Source organism: Archocentrus centrarchus, unplaced genomic scaffold, assembly GCF_007364275.1.
Source record: "Archocentrus centrarchus isolate MPI-CPG fArcCen1 unplaced genomic scaffold, fArcCen1 scaffold_40_ctg1, whole genome shotgun sequence".
In the NCBI taxonomy this organism is placed as follows: Eukaryota; Metazoa; Chordata; class Actinopteri; order Cichliformes; family Cichlidae; genus Archocentrus; species Archocentrus centrarchus.
This window is the reverse complement of record NW_022060266.1, coordinates 1,119,467-1,141,867: the sequence shown is the minus strand read 5'-3', so window position 1 is coordinate 1,141,867 and position 22,401 is coordinate 1,119,467. Positions and strand designations below refer to the sequence as shown.

Sequence of the window (22,401 nt, the reverse complement as noted above, 5' to 3'; positions counted from 1 at the left end):
AGAAGCAAATGAAAATTTGTAAGACCGTCCATAGAATTAGTTTCTCTGAAATGCATGAAAATATGTATCAACATTCTTGACATAATCCTGATCAGTTTGATAAGCCTCCTGCCTGGAACACATTGATATGCATAAAGTCCATAAATGTTGGCGCGCCACCTAGTGGGACCGGGAAATACCATAAAATACCATGTTTTTCACGTAGCCCCGGGGCTACATTTTATCTACATATCTGAAATTGTGCAGGATCATGTAACATCCTAAGAGGTACAAAAAAGTTTCTTGGACCCATACCCGAAACACTACAGGAAGTCGGCTATCTTTAATTGAAGGTGTCATTTTTTTTTTGCCATTTTCAGGCCTGCTATTTGAATCAACTCCTACTAGGGCATTTCACCCAGTGAGACCAAAATGGCTCCAGATCATGTACACAAGTAGCCCATCAAAAGTTATGTAAGGTTTTATAAACGGTGTTGCCATGGTAACCCTCCGAATTTTGACTTTTTTTAATAGCAAGCCCCAGAAAGATTCAAAACATCAGCCCCAGGACTATGCTTGCTCTGTGTACCTGAAATTTTGCATGCTCAAGTAACATCCTAAGACCTACGAAAAAGTCTCTTGGACCCATACCCGAAACCCAACAGGAAGCCAGGCATCTTCAAATTAAGGTGTCATTTTTGCAGCATTTTTCGCCTTTTTCAGGCCTGCTATTTTAATCATCTTTCCCTAGAGCATTTCATCCAGTGACACAAAAAGGGCTCCAGATCATCTACACAGGTAGCCCATCAAAAGTTAGTCAAGGTTTCAGAGAATTTTGAATAGTGTTGCCATAGCAACCCTCTGGATTTGGGAATTCAACCATATACCACAAGTCACCAAATTGTCACATCTGAAATATACATTGTCCAAGCTGTCCCAAACTTCACATGCTTCATGAGAGGGTAAGTGACACAGGACACACCCATTTACCTGCTTTGTTTCACACTCATAATGCCAACTAGTGGTGACTGATACTCATCATCCTATGATCATTACAATTTCATTAATTAGGTGCAGGTATTACATACAGCATGATGACACTTTAATTAGTGGGCGCTCACCCGCGCCACCTAGTGTACGCGGGAGACGTTAGGCGGCCGCATGACGCGAGGTACGGGCAGCCTTCTAGGCTGACAGCATCTGGGTGAGCCCGCTACTCTCCCATGCGCGACAGCCACCGAGCGCACCACGGGTCGAGCAGGCCACAGGTCGATGCGTGCCGGGTGCGAGGGCCCGATCATCACCGCTTGCGGTTTTAATATTTTTTGTATTTATTGTTTAATGTGAGGACTGAACTTGCACTAAGCTTGGGGTGGGTCAGATTTCAGGATTGTGTTTAAAATCAATCCCTCATCAGTGCTGGTGAAATTCTGTTCATGGAAACATGTTTCTTTGTTTCCAGTGAATTTATGTAGCGATGAGGCTGTTGAGGAAACAGCTGATCCCTTCAGTGAGACACTTGGCATTACTAAACTGATCTTTGTTATACTTTATTTTTTAGAAAAAGGGCTGCTTCTTAAAGCAAATCCAGACTTTTGTCTTCTCAAAACGAACTCTGTATGCCTGAAGGCCTCTGTGTTTGTCCTGCCTAATATTAAACCACAGAACAGCTGTATTTGAATGTTTCGTGCTAAACTCTGGAGCTTGAAAAAAGGTGACTGGACTTCTTTTTGTTTCTTGAAGACGTTTCGCTTCTCATCCGAAAGGCTTCTTCAGTTTTCAACCAAATGGTGGAGAGACCCAGGTATTTAAACCCCTGTGGGCTAGTCCCTTGGAGGTGGTTATGGCCCTTTCATGCTAGAGTCATAAATGTTTGTAACTGAAACTGCTTTATGGGACATTCCATGTAAAATAACCAGTGTCTCCCACCTGATCAGGTGGGAGATTAATGGGAGGGTAAGGGAGACTGGACACACCCTATCTATCAGCTTTGTTTCACACTCATAACGCCACCTAGTGGTGACAAGAAATCATCAGTACGTTAATAATCTTCATCATATGATCACTACAATTTATTTGATGGCTGCAGGCATTACATAGAGCATCGTGGCACTGGGACGCTCACCCACACCACCTAGTGGACGCAGGAGACGTTCGGCTGCCGAACGACGCAAAGTACCGCTTGCCTGCCGAGCTGTCAGCAGCTGGGTGAGTCCCCTGCTCCTCAGCCTGCGACAACCTCCGAGCGCGGCTCGGCTGGAGCGCGCCACGGGTCGACGCGCGCCGGGTGCGAGGGCCCGATGATCGCCGCTTGCGGCTTTAATTGTGATTTTTTTTTTATTGATATCAATTATTACAATTTTTATATTTTATAAAGGCCGATATCCACAACTCTCAACAATTCACAACAACAGTTATACTGCAAGGTCTTTACCTTGCAGTATAACTGTTGTGAATTGTTGAGAGGGGTTGTGTGAGCAGCACTCGGCGACAGTGGGGGGGGAAAACTCCCTTTAACAGGAAGAAGCCTCCAGCAGAACCAGGCTCAGGGAGGGGGGGCATCTGCTGTGACCGGTTGGGGGAAAAATTTACATATATTCATATTTGCATATACATACAACTATGTATGTACAGGTATATGTAGATTTTACATAATGGATATCGGCATATGTTGTAAGGCCATCCTTCAAATCAAGCGAGGAGCACACGGTGGAGCAAGAATGTTATTCTTTTTTGGAATCTGATGCTCTTTTTGGCACCTGTTTGTTGGCACGAATGCGAGGAAGGGTGGTGGATTGCTCTTGCCGTCCTGGTGCTGCACGGTTGATTGATGCCAGTTCAGCCTTTAGCTGTCGTTCTTGTACTCGTTTCATTGTGGCAGTCACGGATGATTTAGGTAAAATCCTTTTACTTCTACATCTGCCTGTTGACCTGAGCATTGCAGCTTCCGTGTCCGTAGCCATTCTTTCATCAGCTCGCTTTTGCCGTGCTGCTTCATACTCAGCTTTTAGCCGTCCTTCTAAAAACTTCGGTATTCTTTCAGCTGGACTTTCATCCAATTTCAGTTCCTCAGTTTGTTCCTGAGCATCTAGTTCTGTCTGTTCTTTGGTTAAAGAGTTTTTCTTCTCCTCCTTCTCCACCTGCAACCGTCTTCCTTTAGCCTCTATTGTATCCAATTTCAGTAACTTAATTTTTATCTGAGCAGCTAGTTCTGTATTTTCTTCAGCTAAATGTATTAAATTTAACCTTGAAGCATCAAAGTTTTTCTTCTTCTCCTCCACCTTAAACTCTCTTCCTTCAGCCTCCATTCTATCCTCAGTGTTTTTCTGAGCAACTAGGTCTTTCTGTGCTTTGGTTAAACGTTTGTGCTTTAACCTTAAAGCTTCCAGCTTCGTCTCCTCCTCCTCCTCCTCCTCCTCCATTTCCTTGTTCCCCGGCCCAACACTTCTTTTTCAGCTTGCACTCTATACAAATCTGATTCTTTAAACACTATCTCAATAGCTAGGTCTGTCAGTGCTTTGGTTAGATTTTTGTACTTTAACCTAAAAGCCTCCTCCTCCTCTTTCTTAAACTTTCTTTCAGCTGGCATTTTATCCAAATCTGATTCTTTAATTGCTCTCTCAGCAGCTAGCTTTTTCTGTGCTGCTCCTTCTTCTACACCGTTCACTGACAGAACCTGTGTTTTTAGCTCTCCTTCTTTTATGTTATTCATAGTTTCCAGGTTGACTAACCCTATTTCTCTGTTGGGTTGGTCTACCTAAGCTTGTTTTATAGCCTAAATAATGACATCACTTCTAAAGGCCTTTGAGTGCTTTTATCTCAGAACGTTCGAACACCTAGGTCCCGCCCCCTGTTTGCATAGCAACAGTTGCCTAGTAACAGCAAATACATGCTGTGCCCTGTCGCAGGTGTTAGAATGGAATAGAATGGAATATGCTTACTGATAGCTGAAGCTAATGGCTAATATCGATAAGTTGCTTTTGATATTGCTTTTAAGCATCTTAAATAAAAAAAACCAATCGGGAGTTTATATAATGTTTGTATACTGTTTATATAATGTTTCCTACGCTTTCGTGCACACTCTGTCATTGCTAATTATTAAAATTCATATTTTGTGTTTGCATTAGCGGCTGGCGCTAGCATTAGCGGCTAGCGCTAATGCTAGCGCCAGCCGCTAATGCTAATTGCCACGTGACATCTGCTTTCCTTTACCTTACCTTACTTTTATACCTTTATTAGTCCCACAATGCGGAAATTACAGTGAACAGAACACCCATCCAAGAAATACAAACACAGAGACAAACAGGGGGGGGGAGGTGTCTGAGGTCATGCAGCCGTTTTACCGGCGCTACCTTTAGCAGGAAAACAGAAAGAGATACACTGGGATAGGTAGGTTCAAAAAAATCATGTGGTACTGTGTTCATTATGAACACCTTATGAGGTTCCAAAAACACCTCAGCAAAGCAGCAGCACATTTAAAGCCTGGAGAGCACTAGGGTGGGTAGGGGAGGGGCTGCCAGCGGAGACGAGCAGGATGCTGTGATGGCCAATCAGCTTCCAGACCAGCAGTTCATGATGATGTTCATGATAGGATGGTACAGTCAGCCTTGGTTGCCAGGATACCAGTTCATACAGGTCACAACATGGGGCGGGGGGGAAGAGCTTTGAAGGAATTTATTATAATAAGAAGAAGTGTGTGTGCTGTTGCTGTTTAAGCCTTTATGTTTCTGCGTGTTCGTTTCCAGAAGAGGATTCTTGTGAAAACTAATCTTATACTATTGTGATTGTGAATTTAGCAAAGAATTAGACAGAGTTTAATAATGTCATATTTATAATGGATGTATCTGCTTTCTATACTTTCTTATGGCCTGAAAAACAAAAAGACAACAAGCATTAGTCTTTCATATGTCAGTGTTGTTCAGTGAAGTGGATTAGCATTTAAATTTAATCAGTCCAAAGTAAATTCTGCATATCAATTGGCCCACATGACAAAGAGTAACATGAAACAGTCACTATCTAATAATTTTCCTCAAATTCATTAAAAATGTGGATTGCATCCCTTCAGGATCAAATCCAGTTCCAGTTGATGAAAATCTTACTGCAAACATAAAGAAATGGTCACTGATCAGGTAATAGTTATATATGCAGCCTTCTTTCAGCCTTCAGCACAGCCTGCTCATATTCACCAAACCCTGGATGTTCAAACCACAGCAGTCAGCACTCGTCCCTGAGATGCATTCCTGCACCTCTTTAGACACAGCTGTTCACATCTGGCCGTCATCCTGGTTAGTTTCCTGTTAAAGGCTCAATGTCTCAGGTACAGTGGTGGACAGTAACGGAGTACATTTACTTGAGTACTGTACTTAAGTACATTCTTTGAGTATTTTTACTTTACTTGAGTATTTATTTTTTGGTGAACTTATGACTTTCACTCCACTACATTTCAAAGACAAATATTGTACTTTCGACTCCACTACACTTCTAAAAAGATTGTCGTTACTCGTTCCTTTTGGCTCAGCATAGCTTTTCACTGTTGCTATTTTTCTTTATTGGCCACACGCTATGATCTTCACAAGAATCAATCAGAGTCACACCTGGGATTTGGAATTACACCATCGTCGACTTGAGCTGAGCTCCCGCTTTCATTCAAACAGAAATCAGCAATGGAGACAGTTGGAGAAAGTCAAGCGGAGAAACCACCGCACCCATGGCCATGTCTCAGCTTGCTGTTTGAGATTTCAGGACTAAAAAATTGTTCGTATCAGTTTAAATGTCTTCTGTTTTTACCGCGAACAAACCATGTTTCTGCATTTAAGAACTCACCATCCAACCTGAGTAAGCACATTGAGGTATGTAAGCAAACTTTTTTTTTTTCAATTTCGATAAAAACTTTAAATGACTTTGACTGAGGTTTAAGTGGTTGCAGTTTAATGCCATGACCGATGATTGAAATAAAGCCGACCATTAGTGTGGTAAGCTTGATGACAAGTGAGAGGAAAACTATGGCGCGGTTTCAGTGCCAAAATTACAAATATTGCACACCCAGTGGTGGCTACTTTCTCGTCGCAGAAGGCTATATCCATTCTGAAGCCAGCTACTGATCTGATTAAGAGGCTGGCACTGGTAACTGAGCGGCCGGTGTTCTGTATGTAAACATGGTGGAAGCAATTTTCGAAAGGTAGCACCAACAGATAGACTTAGCTATCTAGATACGCTACAGTAGGAAAATCTGATGAGGTAGCACAGATCATCAGAACACCGGCATTGGCAAATGAGAAGGAGACTACTCAATGCAGGGGTGGGTAACTCCAGGCCTCGAGAGCCGGTGTTCTGCAGGTTTTAGATGTGTCCCTGATCCAACACACCTGAATCAAGTGGCTGAATTACTTCCTCAGTATGCAGTCAAGTTCTCCAGAGTCCTGCTAATGACTTCTATATGTGACTCAGGTGTGTTGGCTCAGGAACACATCTAAAACCTACAGGACAGGGGCTCTCGAGGCCTGGAGTTGAAGAGCCCTGATGTAGATTAATCTGTACAGAGCTTTCACTGTTTTGTAAGCATCTATGTCAAGTATGGTAGTTCTTAGTTACCAGTGTTACTGTATGTGGGGAGAAAAGTCTCCTGTTTTGTTTTTGTTTGGTTTATTTATTTATTTATTTTTTTTTGGGGGGGGGGGGGGGGTGTAAATAAAAAAATGACAAGAGTTGTCCTATTTTTTTATTGCATTTTTATGCTGAAGTTTTACAGGTGGTGCAGACTTTTTGTTACAGAGCGGTTCTACATGTCAATACATCATCAGGTGGTTTCAACAAGTTACAAGGTTCTGTAAATGCACTCAAAACAATACAGCAATGTACTGAAATTAGAAAATATAATTTGTACTTTTGGATACTTGAGTATTCTTAAATACATGTACTTTTGAATACTTAAGTATTTTTAAAAGTAAGTACTTCAGTACTTTAACTTGAGTAAACTTTTGACTGAGCAACTTTTACTTGTAGTTGAGTAAGATTTGACCACGAGTATCAATACTTTTACTTAAGTACTAGAGTTGAGTACTTTGTCCACCACTGGTTAAATCTGTGTAGAACTGGCTGTATAGTTGGAGGTACAGTTGTAAACCACTTGATGTATGCTGACGACGTAGTGGTTTTTAGTCCAAGTTCAGCTGGCCTTCAGAAGCTGCTTAATGTGTGTTCGGTATACAGTGAACTACATGATATTAAATTCAATCCATCAAAAAGTGTAATTATAATATGTCGCACTAAAGAAGACAAATATAGGGTTTTCCCTGTTTTTAAGTTGTCTGGGATTTTGTTGAACATTTCAAATGAAGTAAAATATCTTGGTCATGTGCTGACAGACCGTTTATCAGATGATGACATTTACCGCCAGGTTCGAATGTTATATGCTCAAGCTAACATTTTATTTCGGAAATTTGGATATTGCTCTGATGAAGTTAAACTGAACATGTTTAGATCATATTGTGCCTCACTGTATACAGTACACTTATGGTGCAATTATAAAAAAGCCAGCCTTCAGAGATTGAAGGTGGCTTATAATGATGCATTAAGACTTTTATTAAAGAAGCCCAGATGGAGCAGTGCCAGGGAACTGTTTGTGTCTGCTAATGTCAGCTCTTTGATGGCTGTTTTAAGGAATCTTATGTATAAATTTATTTGTCGACTAAATGAGTTAGGGCTGCAACGATTCATCGATTAACTTGATTAAATCGATTCTAAAAAATTATCGACACAAATTTACTGTGTCGATGCTTGGTTTAAACTCTGCAGTGCTCAGCTGTCTCGGTGTAAGCGGCCAACATAGAACTGCATTACCGCCACCTACTGGACTGGAGTATGACTCACGCACGAGCGCACACACGCAGATTCTAAAAAGCTCTCCGTCGCTGCGATGGATTTCCTTTAACACAGAGTGGATCATCTAGAGTTGCCACCTGTCTCGTAAAATACAGAACCCCGTATGTTACGGGACTCCGTGGAACACGGCTCTGTAACATGCGAGGTTCTGTACTTTACCGGACAGGTGGCAACTATTGCTGATATTCATTTCCACGCCTCCTCTGCTCTCTGTGTGTCTGTGTGTGTTGTGCTCGCTGACAATTTCAGCTGTTATTTTTGTCTTTACTTCAGCTGTAGCTACCAGGACTGGTTTGTTAGCGAGCGCGGGCCATTAGCACTAGCTATGGTTCGGTGCCGGAAGGCCCTGGATGTTGGTGGTGGGGGCTTGGATGGGTGCTCTTATGGTCTTGGGGTGTGGGTCTGGGGTGCCCGTGGTGGTGGGTGCTGTCCCCGGGCCAGGTGGCTGGCTTTCTCCGCGGGGGTCAGGGTGTGGGGTCTGGGGCCCTAGTGCCCGGGGTCACCCATTTCCCGGTTGGGCCCCTCCCTGCGTTGGGGGGTTTTTGCCCCCTTGGGCGCACCACCGAGTGCGGTGGGTTGGCCCGCGTCGAGATGTCTGGCCATCACTCCGGGAAAATGCAAAAAATCGCACTTTAAATAACTATACAACAAAGCATTACTGCAAACAATGTTTACATGTCATTGAAATATGAGAAAAACATATTTTAAGTAAATTAAAAGTGTAGTGCATTGTGTCGTGCATTATGAACGATGCTTGTTGTTCTACAATTCATAACACGCAGCTCAATAAAAGTTAAAATCTACTATGATAATAAATCAGTACAAACATCCATCCGTTTTCTTCCACTTATCCAGGGCCAGGTCGCGGGGCAGCATCCTGAGCAGTGAAGCCCAGACCTCCCTCTCCCCCAGCCTCCTCCTCCAGCTTAGACCTGATTCAGACTTCAGTGCTGGGCCTTCATAAAGCTATGATGTAACCTACGTAAATGAATGATGTTGAAGATGTTGTTTATGCTTGTGCAGGTGTGTTATGTGTGTTAATTCCCTTTCTGAAGCAAGGTTCAGGCAATGCTTAACCATACAAAGGGTTGCGGTCAGAGGTGGGAAGTAACGAAGTACAAATACTTTGTTACTGTACTTAAGTAGATTTTTTCGGTATCTGTACTTTACTTGAGTATTTATTTTTCTGAGTACTTTTTACTTTTACTACCTACATTTTTACACAAGTATCGGTACTTTCCACTTCTTACATTTTCAAAACAGACTCGTTACTTTTTGACATGTCAGAGAGAAGTTTGCATTTCCGGTCATTGTGCCGTCAAACAATCTGAGCCTAAACAGAGGAATAATAACATGTAAGAGACAATCGTAGTTGCGTATCCTCCATCACCGGTGCTTATCAGGTACAAAGGGATTAAATACGCAAACCCATATAATTAATGTATCATTTATAGCGCTATAATCAGGGGTCACAGCGGGCCGGACCGAGTCCGTAAGTTGTGCTCGTGGGACATAAACAGCTTAGCTAGCACTACTGAAGAGGAGCGAGCATGAAGGGAGTAACGTGTGGCAGGTAAATGCAACGTCTGTAAATGCTCTACAAATATCAGCAAACACACAAAGTGTGTGCAGTTTGTCACACAGCTAGCTAAAAGAAGAGCTGCTGTATTTCAGGGAGAACAAAGAGAGAAGTTCACTCAGAGATGGAGAAAGAGGACAGGAGAGGAAGAAGAGAGGTTAGATTTAAAGGTAAGGACTGAAAACAAACTGAAGTATGCTGACTTTGTGTTATTCAAAGATTGTATGAAAATACTGCAGTTTAGTGTGTAATAAACAGGTCAGCTTGTTGTACTGTATTTACAGTAAAGCTCTGTGTTGGTGCACAGAGGCTGTGTTGATGGTCAGAGTTACAGGTTACATCAGTGCAGCAGAGATGAGTTTGAATCAAAGCTGCTGATGCTGAGATTCATTCACTGAATCCAACATTTCTACAGCCTGTATGCTGTCAGTGTAGGGGATGGAGATCAGCTCAGATAGCTGTGAAATACTGGGTTACATCTTTGAGTTCAGTTCATCCACACAGAGCAGTAAACCTCAGAGCAGCAGCAGCAGGTCAGCTGATCACAGCCTGCACACCAACATCATTTACTGCAGCTACAATAGAAAGCTGTGATTCTTCTCCCCATGCAGAGCCACTACAGCTGATCTTAGGGTTCCTCCACCTTCTGAATCCCACTGTAACCCCTGAGGATCCTCATGTTGGTGTTTAGGTGGAGGCACAGTCACCCTCTGCTATGGAGGACACAGAGAACAGAGCTGTGTTTAAATTCCCTTTAACAGTTTGTGTCCTACATAACAGAGTCAAGCTGAGTGCATTCATTAGGATTAAAATTTAGATTTGAATAATGTTTGCATTCTCATGTACTATTTTATATTATTACAATAATATATAATGAGGTTTAGTTAGCTTTACACAAAAATAGCAGGTAGAAACGTCATCCAAAGAGCTACTTTTACTTTCTTACTTTGAGTAAATTTCAGAGCCTGTACTTTTTAACTTTTACTTAAAAGAAGTTGAACCAGTACTTTGACTTTTAACAAAGTATTTTTTAAGTACTTGTACTTCTACTTAAGTACAGAATGTCAGTACTTTTGCCACCTCTGGTTGCGGTACGAGCGCTGTGTGTACCCCAGGGGTGTCAAACTCAATCACAGAACAGGCCAAATTTGAAAACATTCTAAGTCACGGGCCAAACAGGGTTAACCTTTATTGAACAGCCTAACACTGAAAATATTTTAATCAGCAGTATGAATTTGAATGGCCAGAGTACAGCAACTTTTTCCTCAACACATTAAATAAAATATATTTTTCAAAAACAATACCAGGAAAAACGACTGTTTCAAGCTGATTAAAATTAGCAGTTTTTTTCAGATAAACACTGTGATGTGAAAGCAGAGGGTCCTGATGGTAGAAGTTCCAGGCTCCTGAGGTCCAGCGCAGACCAGCTGAGTGGGATAGTTACACATCTGTTCAACCTGAGCTTAGAGCTGAGGGAGGTGCCACAGCTCTGTAACACATCCTGCTTGGTACCGGTGCCAAAGACTTCCCACCCTAGGGACCTTAACAGCTATAGGCCAGTGGCGCTAACATCCCACCTGATGAAGACCCTGGAGTGTTTGGTTCCTGCCCATCTTCATCAGGTAGTAGGACCCTCAACGGACCCACTCCAGTTTGCATACCAGCCGTGCATTGGAGTGAGGTCATGTGGCTGTGTTCCTGACACAGGGGCCCCACAGGGAACAGTTCTAGCCCCATTCCTCTTCACATTATACACTGCAGACTTCTCCTATACTTCACCCACGTGTCATCTGCAGAAGTTTTCAGATGACTCTGCGATTGTCGATCTTATACGAGATGAGGATGACGAGGAATACAGAGAGCTGATACGGAGATTCTCAGTCTGGTGTCAAAGGAACCACCTCATGATCAATGCAGGTAAAACCAAAGAGCTGGTGGTGGATTTCTGCAGGCACGAGTGCACTCCTCCCACACCGGTGAACATCCTAGGTATGGACATTGATAGGGTCACATCCTATAAGTATCTGGGTGTTCATCTAAACAATAAACTGGACTGGTCAGACAACACCAATGCACTTTATAAGAAAGGTCAGAGCAGACTCTACCTGCTCAGGAGACTGAGGTCCGTTGGAGTGCGGGGGGCACTCCTGAAAACTTTTTATGACTCTGTGGTGACATCAGCTCTTTTTTACAGTGTGGTGTGTTGGGGGAGCAATATGACTGCTGCTGACAGGAAGAGACGGGATAGGCTCATCAAGAAGGCCAGTTCTGTCCCGGGCTGCTCCCTGGACACTGTGGAGGTGGTGATGGACAGGAGGATGACAAGAAGGTTGCACTCTATGCTGTCAGATGACTCCCACCCCATGTATGGAACTGTGACAGCCTTGAGGAGCTCCATCAGTGACAGACTGCTGCACCCCAAATGTTTGAGAGAGCGCTATCACAGGTCCTTCCTGCCTGCAGCAGTGAGACTGTTTAACCAGCACTGCTCCCAGACATAAGAGAGTTTACTATGTATGTATCTACACTGCTGACATTTGATTGGTCACATTGTCTATACTGTCTTACTGTACAGAGTGTATACAGTTTTTATTTGTATATTCTGTATTTGTATTTTCTTATTTATTTTTTATCTTTTTATACTTTCTTATTGTGTTTATTGTGTCTCTGTACAATAGCTTGCCGCTACTACATTGAAATTTCCCCATTGTGGGACAAATAAAGGGATTTCTATTTCTATGTGATATCAGCAAAATGTCCAGAAACAATAAACAACAAGAAGCTAGTTTTCTCTCTTATTTAATTACTTTCTTACTTTACATGAACTTACATATTTCCTCAGGTAGCTCAGTGCACCCTTGTGATCAGGCACATCACCTAATTCAGAAGCTATTTCCTCCAGAAAAGAGCGAAACTGCTGCTGATTTCAACCTTTGCCTCTTAAAAAGTTCACTGTGTGTTGCGGTGCATATGACACATTGTGTCTTCAGGACTTTGCTGCGCAGCGTTTCCTGCTGTGTGATGCACTGTGCAGGTCTCCTTCTGCATCTTCTCCAGTATCCGTCTCCACTCTTTTCCCCGCACATCGCAGGCCAGGAGAAGAGACACAGTTTACCTCCAATGTCAGTGATCAGGTCCTCTGCCTCCCACGTGTTTTCCACTTTTCATTTAGCCATTTTTGGGGGGTCAGACTAGCTTAGATGTTACTGTAAAAAGCGCTGACCGATGTCCATATATGTCTGTGTTCACAGATACCAAGTCTGCACATACCCTTCTGTCTATAGAAGAAGAGGAAATTCTTTATTATTGTTGCAACAAAAATCTGTTTGATAGCTCTCCCTTTCTTTTCACAGGAGCATATGAATGAGAACAAGAAACAAAAACAGGAACACGAAACAAGAAAATAGCAACAAATATAAATAACTATAAAAAGTAACAAAAATGAGGCAATACAGGCCTAACTGTCCATAAAGCGTGGATGTGGGTATCGTGTCCATACTCTGGCTTCCAGCAGAGCTTTGACGGCTCTGTGGAAGAAGCTGTGTTTAAGTCTTTCTGTCCGTGCTCTCAGACCCCGAGCCTGCCAGAGGGTATCTGCTGCAGGGTTTTCCTCTCCTCTGAGGTGCAGCTGGAGAACCACACCGTGCATCCATAGTTCGGGACACTTTCCATGGTGCACTGGTAGAAGCTGGTGAGGAGTTTTCGTGGGAGCCCAGTTTTCCTGAGGGACTGCAGGAAGAAGAGTCTCTGCTGGGCCTTCTTCACCACTTCTCTGGTGTTTACTTGCAAACCCAGCACATTCCAGTTGGCATCTACAGTATCCTAAGGAGACTTTAAATGCTGTGGTTGCGGTCTAAGTTTTGATTAAATGACCTTTTCCTGACGCGTTCATATCGACAGGGGGCGGTGCTGCCTTATGACGCGTTTGTAGCAAGCTGACCGCAAACAGCGAAGAAGAATCTGTTTGAGAGAAGCGGATAGATTTTGGCAAACCATCGTGTGTTTGTAAAAGAATCAGCATTTACCGATTATTTTGCTGTCGCCTAAACCAACAGCAGTAACTCAGTCGGATATACTTTTACCTTCATCGTGAAAAGCCCTCAGAAATGGCAGAAAATGCAGGTGAGTATGAAAACTAGCCAAGTGCCTCGCTGTGGAGCTAGCGTTAACTCAGTAAGCAGATGCATTTGTTGAATTGTGTTAACTTAAAGCTGCTCATGTAATTTTACTGGGAATGACTCGTGTCTTGCTCTCTTGATCTTTTTGATTGATCTGATTTGTGACCCAGTGAGCCGTTTCTGTCGCAGGACGCTGGTTAGCCCAGTCAAATTGTGTGTTTAAGCACGTTTAGCCAAACCTCCCTCTGTAGCCTTCTGTTTGCTCCAACTGAGATGAATCAACGCCATTTATGAGCTTTATGACTCATTTAATCTGCCGAGTACTAGAAATATTGAACCGTAATCCCTCTTTTAAAACAGTGAACCGCTAACTGCTAGTAGCTAACGTGTCATCAGTTTTCCGGGTGGTTTTACATGGCAACAACGCATCCACAACCTGCTGTTTTTATTTTTGTTTCTTTATTTATTTAGATGTCGGTGGGCTGTTCAAATCAGCGTTTTGTCTGTCAGGCTGTTTCCACGCAGTGGTCACATTTTCATTTCTACAAGCTGACTTGGTGACAGCTGAGCGAGATCGGTCCGAAAGTCCTCACAAATGTGTTTTCCGTAATCTGATCCAGCCGGAGCGCAGCTGAAACTGCGGCTGCGCACACACTGCTCCTCAGCCCGTCACTTAGCCCTGTTAGACCGCTGTTATGTTGTGACTTTTTTGTGCTTCTCCTTTGACTTTTCATTTAATCAGAGCAAAATGAGGCAAAGCATGACAGCTCACCTTCCCCGGGGATGTCAGACCAGGAGAAAGAGATGGCAGCCTGTGCACATGAAGCGTTTACGGTAAACGGACAGCCTCCACTGTTTTGTGACAATTAATGTGTATATGGACACACAATTATGAATACAGACACACATTTAGAACTTGGAGCAACTAAAAACACAATTCTAACCCTTTCTTTTTAATGTGTTCTCTTCAAGCTGGTGTTACCTGTGATTTGTAACACCTCAGCAGATGTGTTTCCCTCTATCTGATCACGGCAAAGCAGTTTCATGCATGCTGGATAATCGAGCTAACAATGATCACAGATGATGTGACTAATTATTGATAATTATTCATGAAGTTTGGGAGAAAATCGGTTTGCACTGAGTAGCCCTTCATTAAACAGCTTTCCTGATGAAATGTCAGTGGCTGATACTTTGTTTTATCACACAGTCAAGTCTCTTTCATTCATGCAGCATTAATAATTTAAGCTGAGCATCTTCATCACCTTCAAATATTAAAATGAACTGCCAGAAAATGTGCCACAGAAATACTCAATGTTGCATGTTCACCCAGTATTAAAGAACATGACTTGTGCTCAGACAGCAAATTAGTGGAAAACTCTCAAGTCTTTATAGTGGTGCAGAAATCAAAGGACTTAAAATTCAGATCAATTTTATTTCACCTCAGGGGGCTTTGCATTGGAAGGTAAAGACACTGCACTCTTGCACTTTATGCTCCTTTGTTGTATGCTACAGTGACCATCTGTTCAAGGAATTACTGCGAATAATTTTCAGGTGTTGTTGTTAGTTGTTTCATTGATTGTGAGAAGAAATGCTAATGTTTCAGATTACACTGTGAAATGAGTCTCTGTATTCCTTTTAGGCTGGCAGGTATGACGAGTCATTCAAACACCTTGAAGCCCTGCAGGAGCTCAACAAAGAGGACTACAAGATTGCAATGAATAAAGCAGTCGTTGAGTTTTACAGAAGTGGTCAGACTACCACAGGGGTGCTGAAGCAGACCCTGATCTCAATGAAGAACCAGGTAAGTGCTCACAGTTCTTGGCATGCTTTGGATTCATGCGGAGCTCATTTATAGTAAGTTCTTTTTGTCCTTCAGGTTCACACGTCAGCAGAAGACGTTGATGGTTTGGATGATGTTGAAAATAGTTTGCTGTACTATAATCAAGCTATCATCCACTATTACATGCGACAGTACTCTGAAGCCATTTCCATCGGAGAGAAGCTCTACCAGTTTCTGGAACCATTCGGTATGTTGTGGTGATTTCCACTGATTTCATTCTGTCCAGTTAGTTGATCAATCTTTTATCAGGGAGAAAACTAAGAAGTAGGGGATCACTAGCTGTTGTAGCAGTTAGCTGAATATTAAAATCTTATCTTGGTAAGTTAAACTCTTTTAAGTTACAAAATGTGTGGTATGTGATGGGTGTTTCCTGTTGCATAAAATAAACTAATGTTCAGTAGTTTAATAGAATCAGAATCTTTATTGTCATTGTACACAGAAGTTGCACAACGAAATTTAAAATGCATTCCTTTCTAGGTGCCTCAGACAATAAATAATAAAATAATAAAAATATGAGTGATAAAAATGATTACTAAAATACAGTGCACAATAGTAAATTAAGATGAATCTAGCCCCAATACACACACCAACGCACGCACACAGTCAGCACTACCACCCCACATCACTGTCCAAACCACACAGAGTTCAGTTCAATGATAGCCCTGGCATAAAAGCTGTTCCTCAGTCTGTTTGTTCTGGTCTTCATTGTCCTGAAACGTCTGCCTGATGGCAGTAGCTGAAACAAGGAGTGTCCAGGGTGTGAGGGGTCCTGGAGGATGTTCTGTGCCCTCCTCTGGCAGCGGGCATTGAACAGTTCCTGGAGGGAGGGCAGGGGACAGCCTATGAGCTTTTGAGCCGTGTTGATGATTCGCTGGAGTGTTTTCCTGTCTGCTGCTGTGCAGCTGTTGAACCACACGCACAGACAGTAGGTCAGGATGCTCTCTACAGAGCAACGGTAGAAGGACACCAGCAGATTCTGGGTCAGATAGTTGCTCCTAAGAACCCTCAGGAAATGCAGTCTCTGTTGGGCCTTCCTGACAATGCTGGTCGTATTGATACTCCAGGTCAAATCATCCTGCAGATGTACTCCCAGGAACCTAAAATCTGAAACCAGCTCCACTTCATCCCCCTCGATGAACAGAGGTTGAATGACATGTGTTGTCCTCCTAAAGTCTACTACCATCTCCTTTGTCTTAGTGGTGTTCAGGATCAAGTTATTCTCACTGCACCACCTTGACAGCCGCTGCACCTCGTCCCGGTATGCTGACTCATCCCCGCCTGATATGAGCCCCACCACAGTGGTGTCATCCGCAAACTTAATGATGCAGTTACTGGCATGTATGGAGGTGCAGTCATGTGTGTAGAGGGTGAAGAGTAGGGGACTCAGCACACAGCCCTGTGGAGAGCCGGTGCTGAGGCTGATGGCTGAAGAGAGGTGGGGACCTACTCTTACCCTCTGGGAACGGTCTGTCAGGAAGTCCTTGATCCAAAGACAGGTGGAGCGTGGTATCCCCAGATCTGACAGTTTAGTCACCAGTCTGCCAGGAAGGATGGTGTTAAACGCTGAGCTGAAGTCCACAAAGAGCAGCCGAGCGTAGTTCCCCCCCTGCTCCAGGTGAGAGAAGGCAGAGTGGAGGGCCGTGGCAATGGCGTCCTCTGTGGACCGGTTGGCTCTGTAGGCAAACTGGTGGGGGTCTAGTCTGGGAGAGAGACTGGAGATGACGTGAGCCCGGACAAGCTTTTCAAAGCACTTCATAACAATTGGTGTTAGTGCTACTGGCCTGTAGTCATTCAAACCTCTGATAGTGTTCTTCTTGGGGATGGGGACGATAATGGAGGACTTCAGGCAGGAAGGGACAGCAGCCTGGCTCAGGGACTGGTTAAAAATGCTGGTAAAAATACCAGCCAGCTGAGCCGCACAGACCTTCAGTATCCGTCCAGAGACACCATCGGGCCCCACAGCTTTCCTCGGGTTCACAGTTTCCAGCATATGCCTCACCTCTTGCTCTTGCAGCCTGAGGATGCTGCTGCTGCCTGCTGAGGGATGTTGGATGGCTGTCTCTGGTTGCTGTACCTCAAAGCGTGCAAAGAAGCTGTTCAGCTCCTCTGCCAGATTGATGTTACGCTGATCAACTAACAGGCTGGGTTTGTAGTTCAAAATATGCCGAACCCCTTGCCACACCTGCCTGAAGTCGTGGCTCTGGAAACAGTCCTCAATCCTCCTCTTATACACAGCCTTGGCCTCCCTGATGCCCCTCTTCAGGTTGGCTCTGGCAGCGCTGTAAAGCGCCCCATCACCAGCTCTGAAGGCGATGTTCCTCTCTCTGAGTAAGCTCTGCACCTTTCCATTCATCCATGGCTTTCTATTTGGAAAAACCCGGATATTCTTGTCCACAGTTACAGTGTCGGTGCAGAACTTGATGTAGTCCAGAACAGCCGAGGTATACTGCTCCAGGTCCTGGTGCTTGAATACGTCCCAGTCAGTTGTTTCAAAGCAGTCCTGCAGCTGTTGAGAGGCACCTTCAGGCCAGGTCTGAACAGTCTTAGATGTAGAAAGAGCAGTTTTGCTGAGGGGGGTGTATGCTGGAATCATAAGCAGGGACAGATGGTCTGACTGGCCCAGATGTGGCAGTGGCACAGCCCTGAAACCCAGCTTGATGTTAGAGTAGACTTTATCCAGTGTGTTGTTCCCTCTTGTAGGGCATTTAACATGCTGATGGAACTTGGGTAGAACAGTCTTTAAATCGACATGGTTAAAGTCTCCTGCAATGATGTGTACAGCCTCAGGATATCTGCTCTGTTGACTGCAAACCGTGTCATGTAAGAGACTAACAGCCGAGTTAGCATTAGCATCAGGGGGAAGATAAACAACAGTGATCAAAACAGCTGTAAACTCACGGGGCAGATAGATGGGCCTGCATTTAACAGTCATGTACTCCAGGTCCGGAGAGCAGTGGCTGTTCACAGTCATACTGTCTGTACACCAGCTGTTGTTTACATACAAGCACACACCCCCTCCTCTGCTCTTACCGGAGGTCCGCATTCTGTCATGCCGGTGCGTTGTCCTGCCGGCTAGCTCGATGGCTGCATCAGGAATGGATGAATGAAGCCAGGTCTCAGTGAAGAGCAAAACGCAGCAGTCCTTCACGGTCCTGTTTGTAGCCACCAGCAGTCTCAACTCATCCATTTTATTCGGGAGTGATCTTACATTGGCGAGGAAAACACTGGGTAACGGAGGTCTATGAGGCCGTTTACGTAGCCTCTCCAAAACGCCAGCTCTGCCGCCTCTTTTCTGCCTCCTTTCTCTGCGCCGTCTCCGTCTGCGACCCCCCCTCACAGGGATGATGAACCACAAAGAGCCAGGTGGTCTGGCGATGTCCACCGGGATGTTGTGAGAGTGGAGGAAGTCAGCCATAACCGCCTGCTCACTTTGTGCTCCTATATGTAGGAGTTCGTGCCGTCTGTATGTTATAATGTCCGCCCGACATAATGGTGATGTGTTGAGCCACAGTTGAAGCACACATAACAACATACACAATTTCACAGAGCACCGAAAAGGAGAGCACTGAGCCGCTGCGACTATGCGCGCCGCCATCTTGAAAGACCAGTGACATCCAAATAGTCGAAGAGCAGGTGTACAAAGAAACTCTGGAGGAATTCTTGAGCTATAAATGTTGAAACTGTGCTGTGGTTGATATCTGCAAGCCGAACTTGCCTAACATAAAAAAGTCTCAAGTCTTTGAGGACTGACTTGGACCTTGGTCAGAATGTTTAACAGCAGATTTTTACATATTTAAGTATGTAAAGTAAAACTGTTGTGTAATGGTTGTAGTAGCAGTAATATTACAGTTTTACCCCACACTATAATTTGACCATTAAGCTGTGCAGGAGGTGGGGCTGTAGGTGTGAGGAAAAACGTTTTTCTTTGCTACCCTGTCATCAGACAAAGATCATCGTCAGTGACGGCAGGGAGAGTGAGCTGAGCGTCCGTTCTTCAGGGGTACTCCAAAGCTCTTCTTTGGATGTCGACTGTCATGTTGTGTGTTAGAGACTCACCTCTGCAGCTGTAACACTGAGCCGACTTTTATTAACGAACTGCAACCTCATCATTTTCTATCAAGCTTCTGCAAAGTCAGCAACACTGTGTTGAGCTTCTGTGCAGGAAGCTGCTTTTACTCCTTTAAACATCAGTGTGTCTCACTATTGAACGCCACATCGCCCACTGTCCTCTGACAGTACTTTAGAGCAGCACTGGCTGAAATACAGCCCCAACCCATAACAGAACCACCTCCTTGTTTTACAGATGGCTATAGATGCTCACTTTGGACGTCTCTCCTGACCTCCTCCCTGCACACTGATGATTTGAAACAAAAAATTTACTTCATCAGACCTGTTGCCTGTTGCCACAGACTTTTCAGTCCACTTCGTGTGTAATGTGGCTCAGCCTTTTCTCCCTGCATCCCTTCCTTAAGAATGGCTTCTTGACAGCCGCCCTTCCACTGAGACCAGTGGATCAGACTTCAGTGAACAGTAGCTGGATCAGCTGAAAGCTCATGCGTCTCTCAGGTCGTGTGTGAAGTCTTTGCTGGATTCTTTTTCCCCATATCTGAAGGACATGTCTTTCAAATACCATTCATTTGCTGTGGAGTTTTTTTTTTTTTTTAAGGCCAGGTGGGGGTAGGGGAGAGGCCTATCCCAGCTGTCGTAGGGTGAGAGGCAGGGTACACCTGTACAGGTCACCAGCCTGTCGCAGGGCTAACACAGAGAGACAGACAACCATTCACACCTGTGGACAATTTAAAATCAGCAGGTAACCTAACCCCAGTAACTGCATGTCTTTGGACTGTGGGAGGAAACCCACACAGACACATGGCACCATGGTGGTATGGTGGTTAGCACTGTTGCTTCACAGCTAGAAGGACACACTGTACCATGCTGAAATATGCAAAGAGTTCAGTTAATAGTTCAGCTAATAGTTTTGGGGGTCACCTTGTTGGTGCAGAAACACTTCAGTGCCCGTTAAACTGTTTTCTTTGGCGTTTTTCATTCGACTAAAGAAATGGGAACAAATTATACATTTTTGCGACAGGCTACTGGTAACAAAGTGCCTAAAGAGACTTTTTAAAATTGGTTCTTTGCGAAGTTTTCTGCTGTGCACAGACACAACACTGGCTTAGTTAGCTGTCTTTTTTTATGCTTGAATAATTCATAGGTTGGTGTTAAATGGCTATATACAAAACTTTCCTCTGAAAATAGTCAGTATATGGATTGAAAATGAGCTGAAACAGCAACCAATGATGAAGGAAACCTTTGAAAGACCTTCAGAAGGCCTGGTGAGCTATTGTTCAAGACCACTGTAAAAAATGACAGTTGGGCTCCTTGGGACCAAAATATAAACAAGTGAGGGGTGGCTCAAGACTTTGGCACAGTTCTTCTTCTTCTTATTATTATTATTATATACATTGATATAGATATGTTATATATGTTTTGTTATTTGTCCTAGAAGAGAAGTTTGCTCAGGCTGTGTGCTTCTTGCTGGTGGATCTTTACCTGCTCACCTTCCAGCCAGAGAAGGCCCTCCATCTGTTGGCTGTGCTGGACAAACTCTCTGTACAAGGAAGCAACAAGAACGGAAAAGGAGAGGTACATTTCCACACTACAGTGTCACTTGAAATACAATATGCAGTTGGATTATAAAAATGTGACTCTGTCCACAAAAACCCTATCAGCATATAAGATTGAAGGTGGTCTCCTACTGCAAAAACATCAGTGCTGCTACTGTTTTTAGAATGGTCCTTGGAAATCCTGTTGTGACCACTTACAGGTCTGCAATTCCTTAAACCTGTGTGGCATGCAAACACATCACATCGCTGATCATCACTTGTGACAGAAACTGAGACTCTGGCTAACAAAAGAGTGCAACCAGGAGAATGTCTGGGAGTTTTTCCAACATCCGTGGCATCATGAATTTGTCTTGACAGGTCAGAAATCAGAGTGGCTACCGAAACTCTACTCCCACAGAGGTTGATTGTTAATAGCGTTACATCCACGCTGCATATGACTCTGGATACTGTGGCTCCTCTGAGAAAGAGAGCCTCCAGAAGTGCCTGGAATAACTCAAAACACACACCTTAAAGCAGATATCACATAAGCCCTTTGTAAAGCTAGGATATCTTACTGTTCACTTCACTGACTGAAAAAGATAAGAATAATCCCAGGTTTCTTTTTCAATTCAATTTTATTTATATAGCACCAAATCACAACAAACAGTCGCCTCAAGGCGCTTTGTATTGTGGGTAAAGACCCTACAATAATACAGAGAAAACCCAACAGTCAGAACGACCCCCTATGAGCAGCACTTGGTGACAGTGGGAAGGAAAAACTCCCTTTTAACAGGAAGAAACCTCCAGCAGAACCAGGCTCAGGGAGGGGGGGGTCATCTGCTGTGAGGGGAGAGAGAGAGACAGAGATTAATAATAACTAATGATTAAATACAGAGTGAAGTGTAAACAGAGTGAAAAGATGTGAATGAAAAGAAACACTCAGTGCATCATGGGAACCCCCCAGCAGGGGTGTATCTCTTTTTAAATAAATGAATAACATTAAACATGTATCATATTATCTTTATTTGAAGATGAAGTCCATGTGCCTATACTTCTACCTACGGGGCAGCACTGCTGCAGCACTGCCCCCTATTGGTGCGGCATGGTACCTCCTGCCTCCCCTTGTGTATTTTTACTGTGCATTTATGACCGATCACAAAGAATAAACATGTCACACACATTCATTCAGTATATTAGACAGACTGTGGAACATCAGCATGTGTAGCACATGCGTAATCAAACATGTATACTGGCGATATGGAGAGAGACAGCAATGGGCATGCGCCAGCTGCCTGGTTCATTTATTGTATGTGACACAGCGCCCCCAGAGGTGAGGCACAGCACTGCACTGCCTCACTCTACATTTTTTACATGTTTGAACAGGCGATGCATAAATTCCGT

General features: G+C 43.8%; 1 protein-coding gene across 3 annotated transcripts in view; it reads left to right on the top strand.

Moving 5' to 3' along the window:
- Positions 1 to 13,332: 13,332 nt before the first annotated feature.
- The window catches only part of cnot10 (CCR4-NOT transcription complex, subunit 10), a 28,550-nt gene continuing 19,481 nt past the window's right edge, over positions 13,333 to 22,401 (top strand). Inside the window, exons 1-5 of one of the 3 annotated variants that reach the window (XM_030724674.1) lie at positions 13,333 to 13,561; positions 14,300 to 14,391; positions 15,197 to 15,358; positions 15,434 to 15,584; positions 20,901 to 21,040. In XM_030724674.1, coding sequence (XP_030580534.1) covers positions 13,546 to 13,561; positions 14,300 to 14,391; positions 15,197 to 15,358; positions 15,434 to 15,584; positions 20,901 to 21,040 — 561 coding nt within the window. In that variant the 5' untranslated portion in view covers positions 13,333 to 13,545. The remainder of the gene's footprint in view (positions 13,562 to 14,299; positions 14,392 to 15,196; positions 15,359 to 15,433; positions 15,585 to 20,900; positions 21,041 to 22,401) is intronic. The other 2 variants (XM_030724676.1, XM_030724675.1) reach the window with 2 other exon arrangements.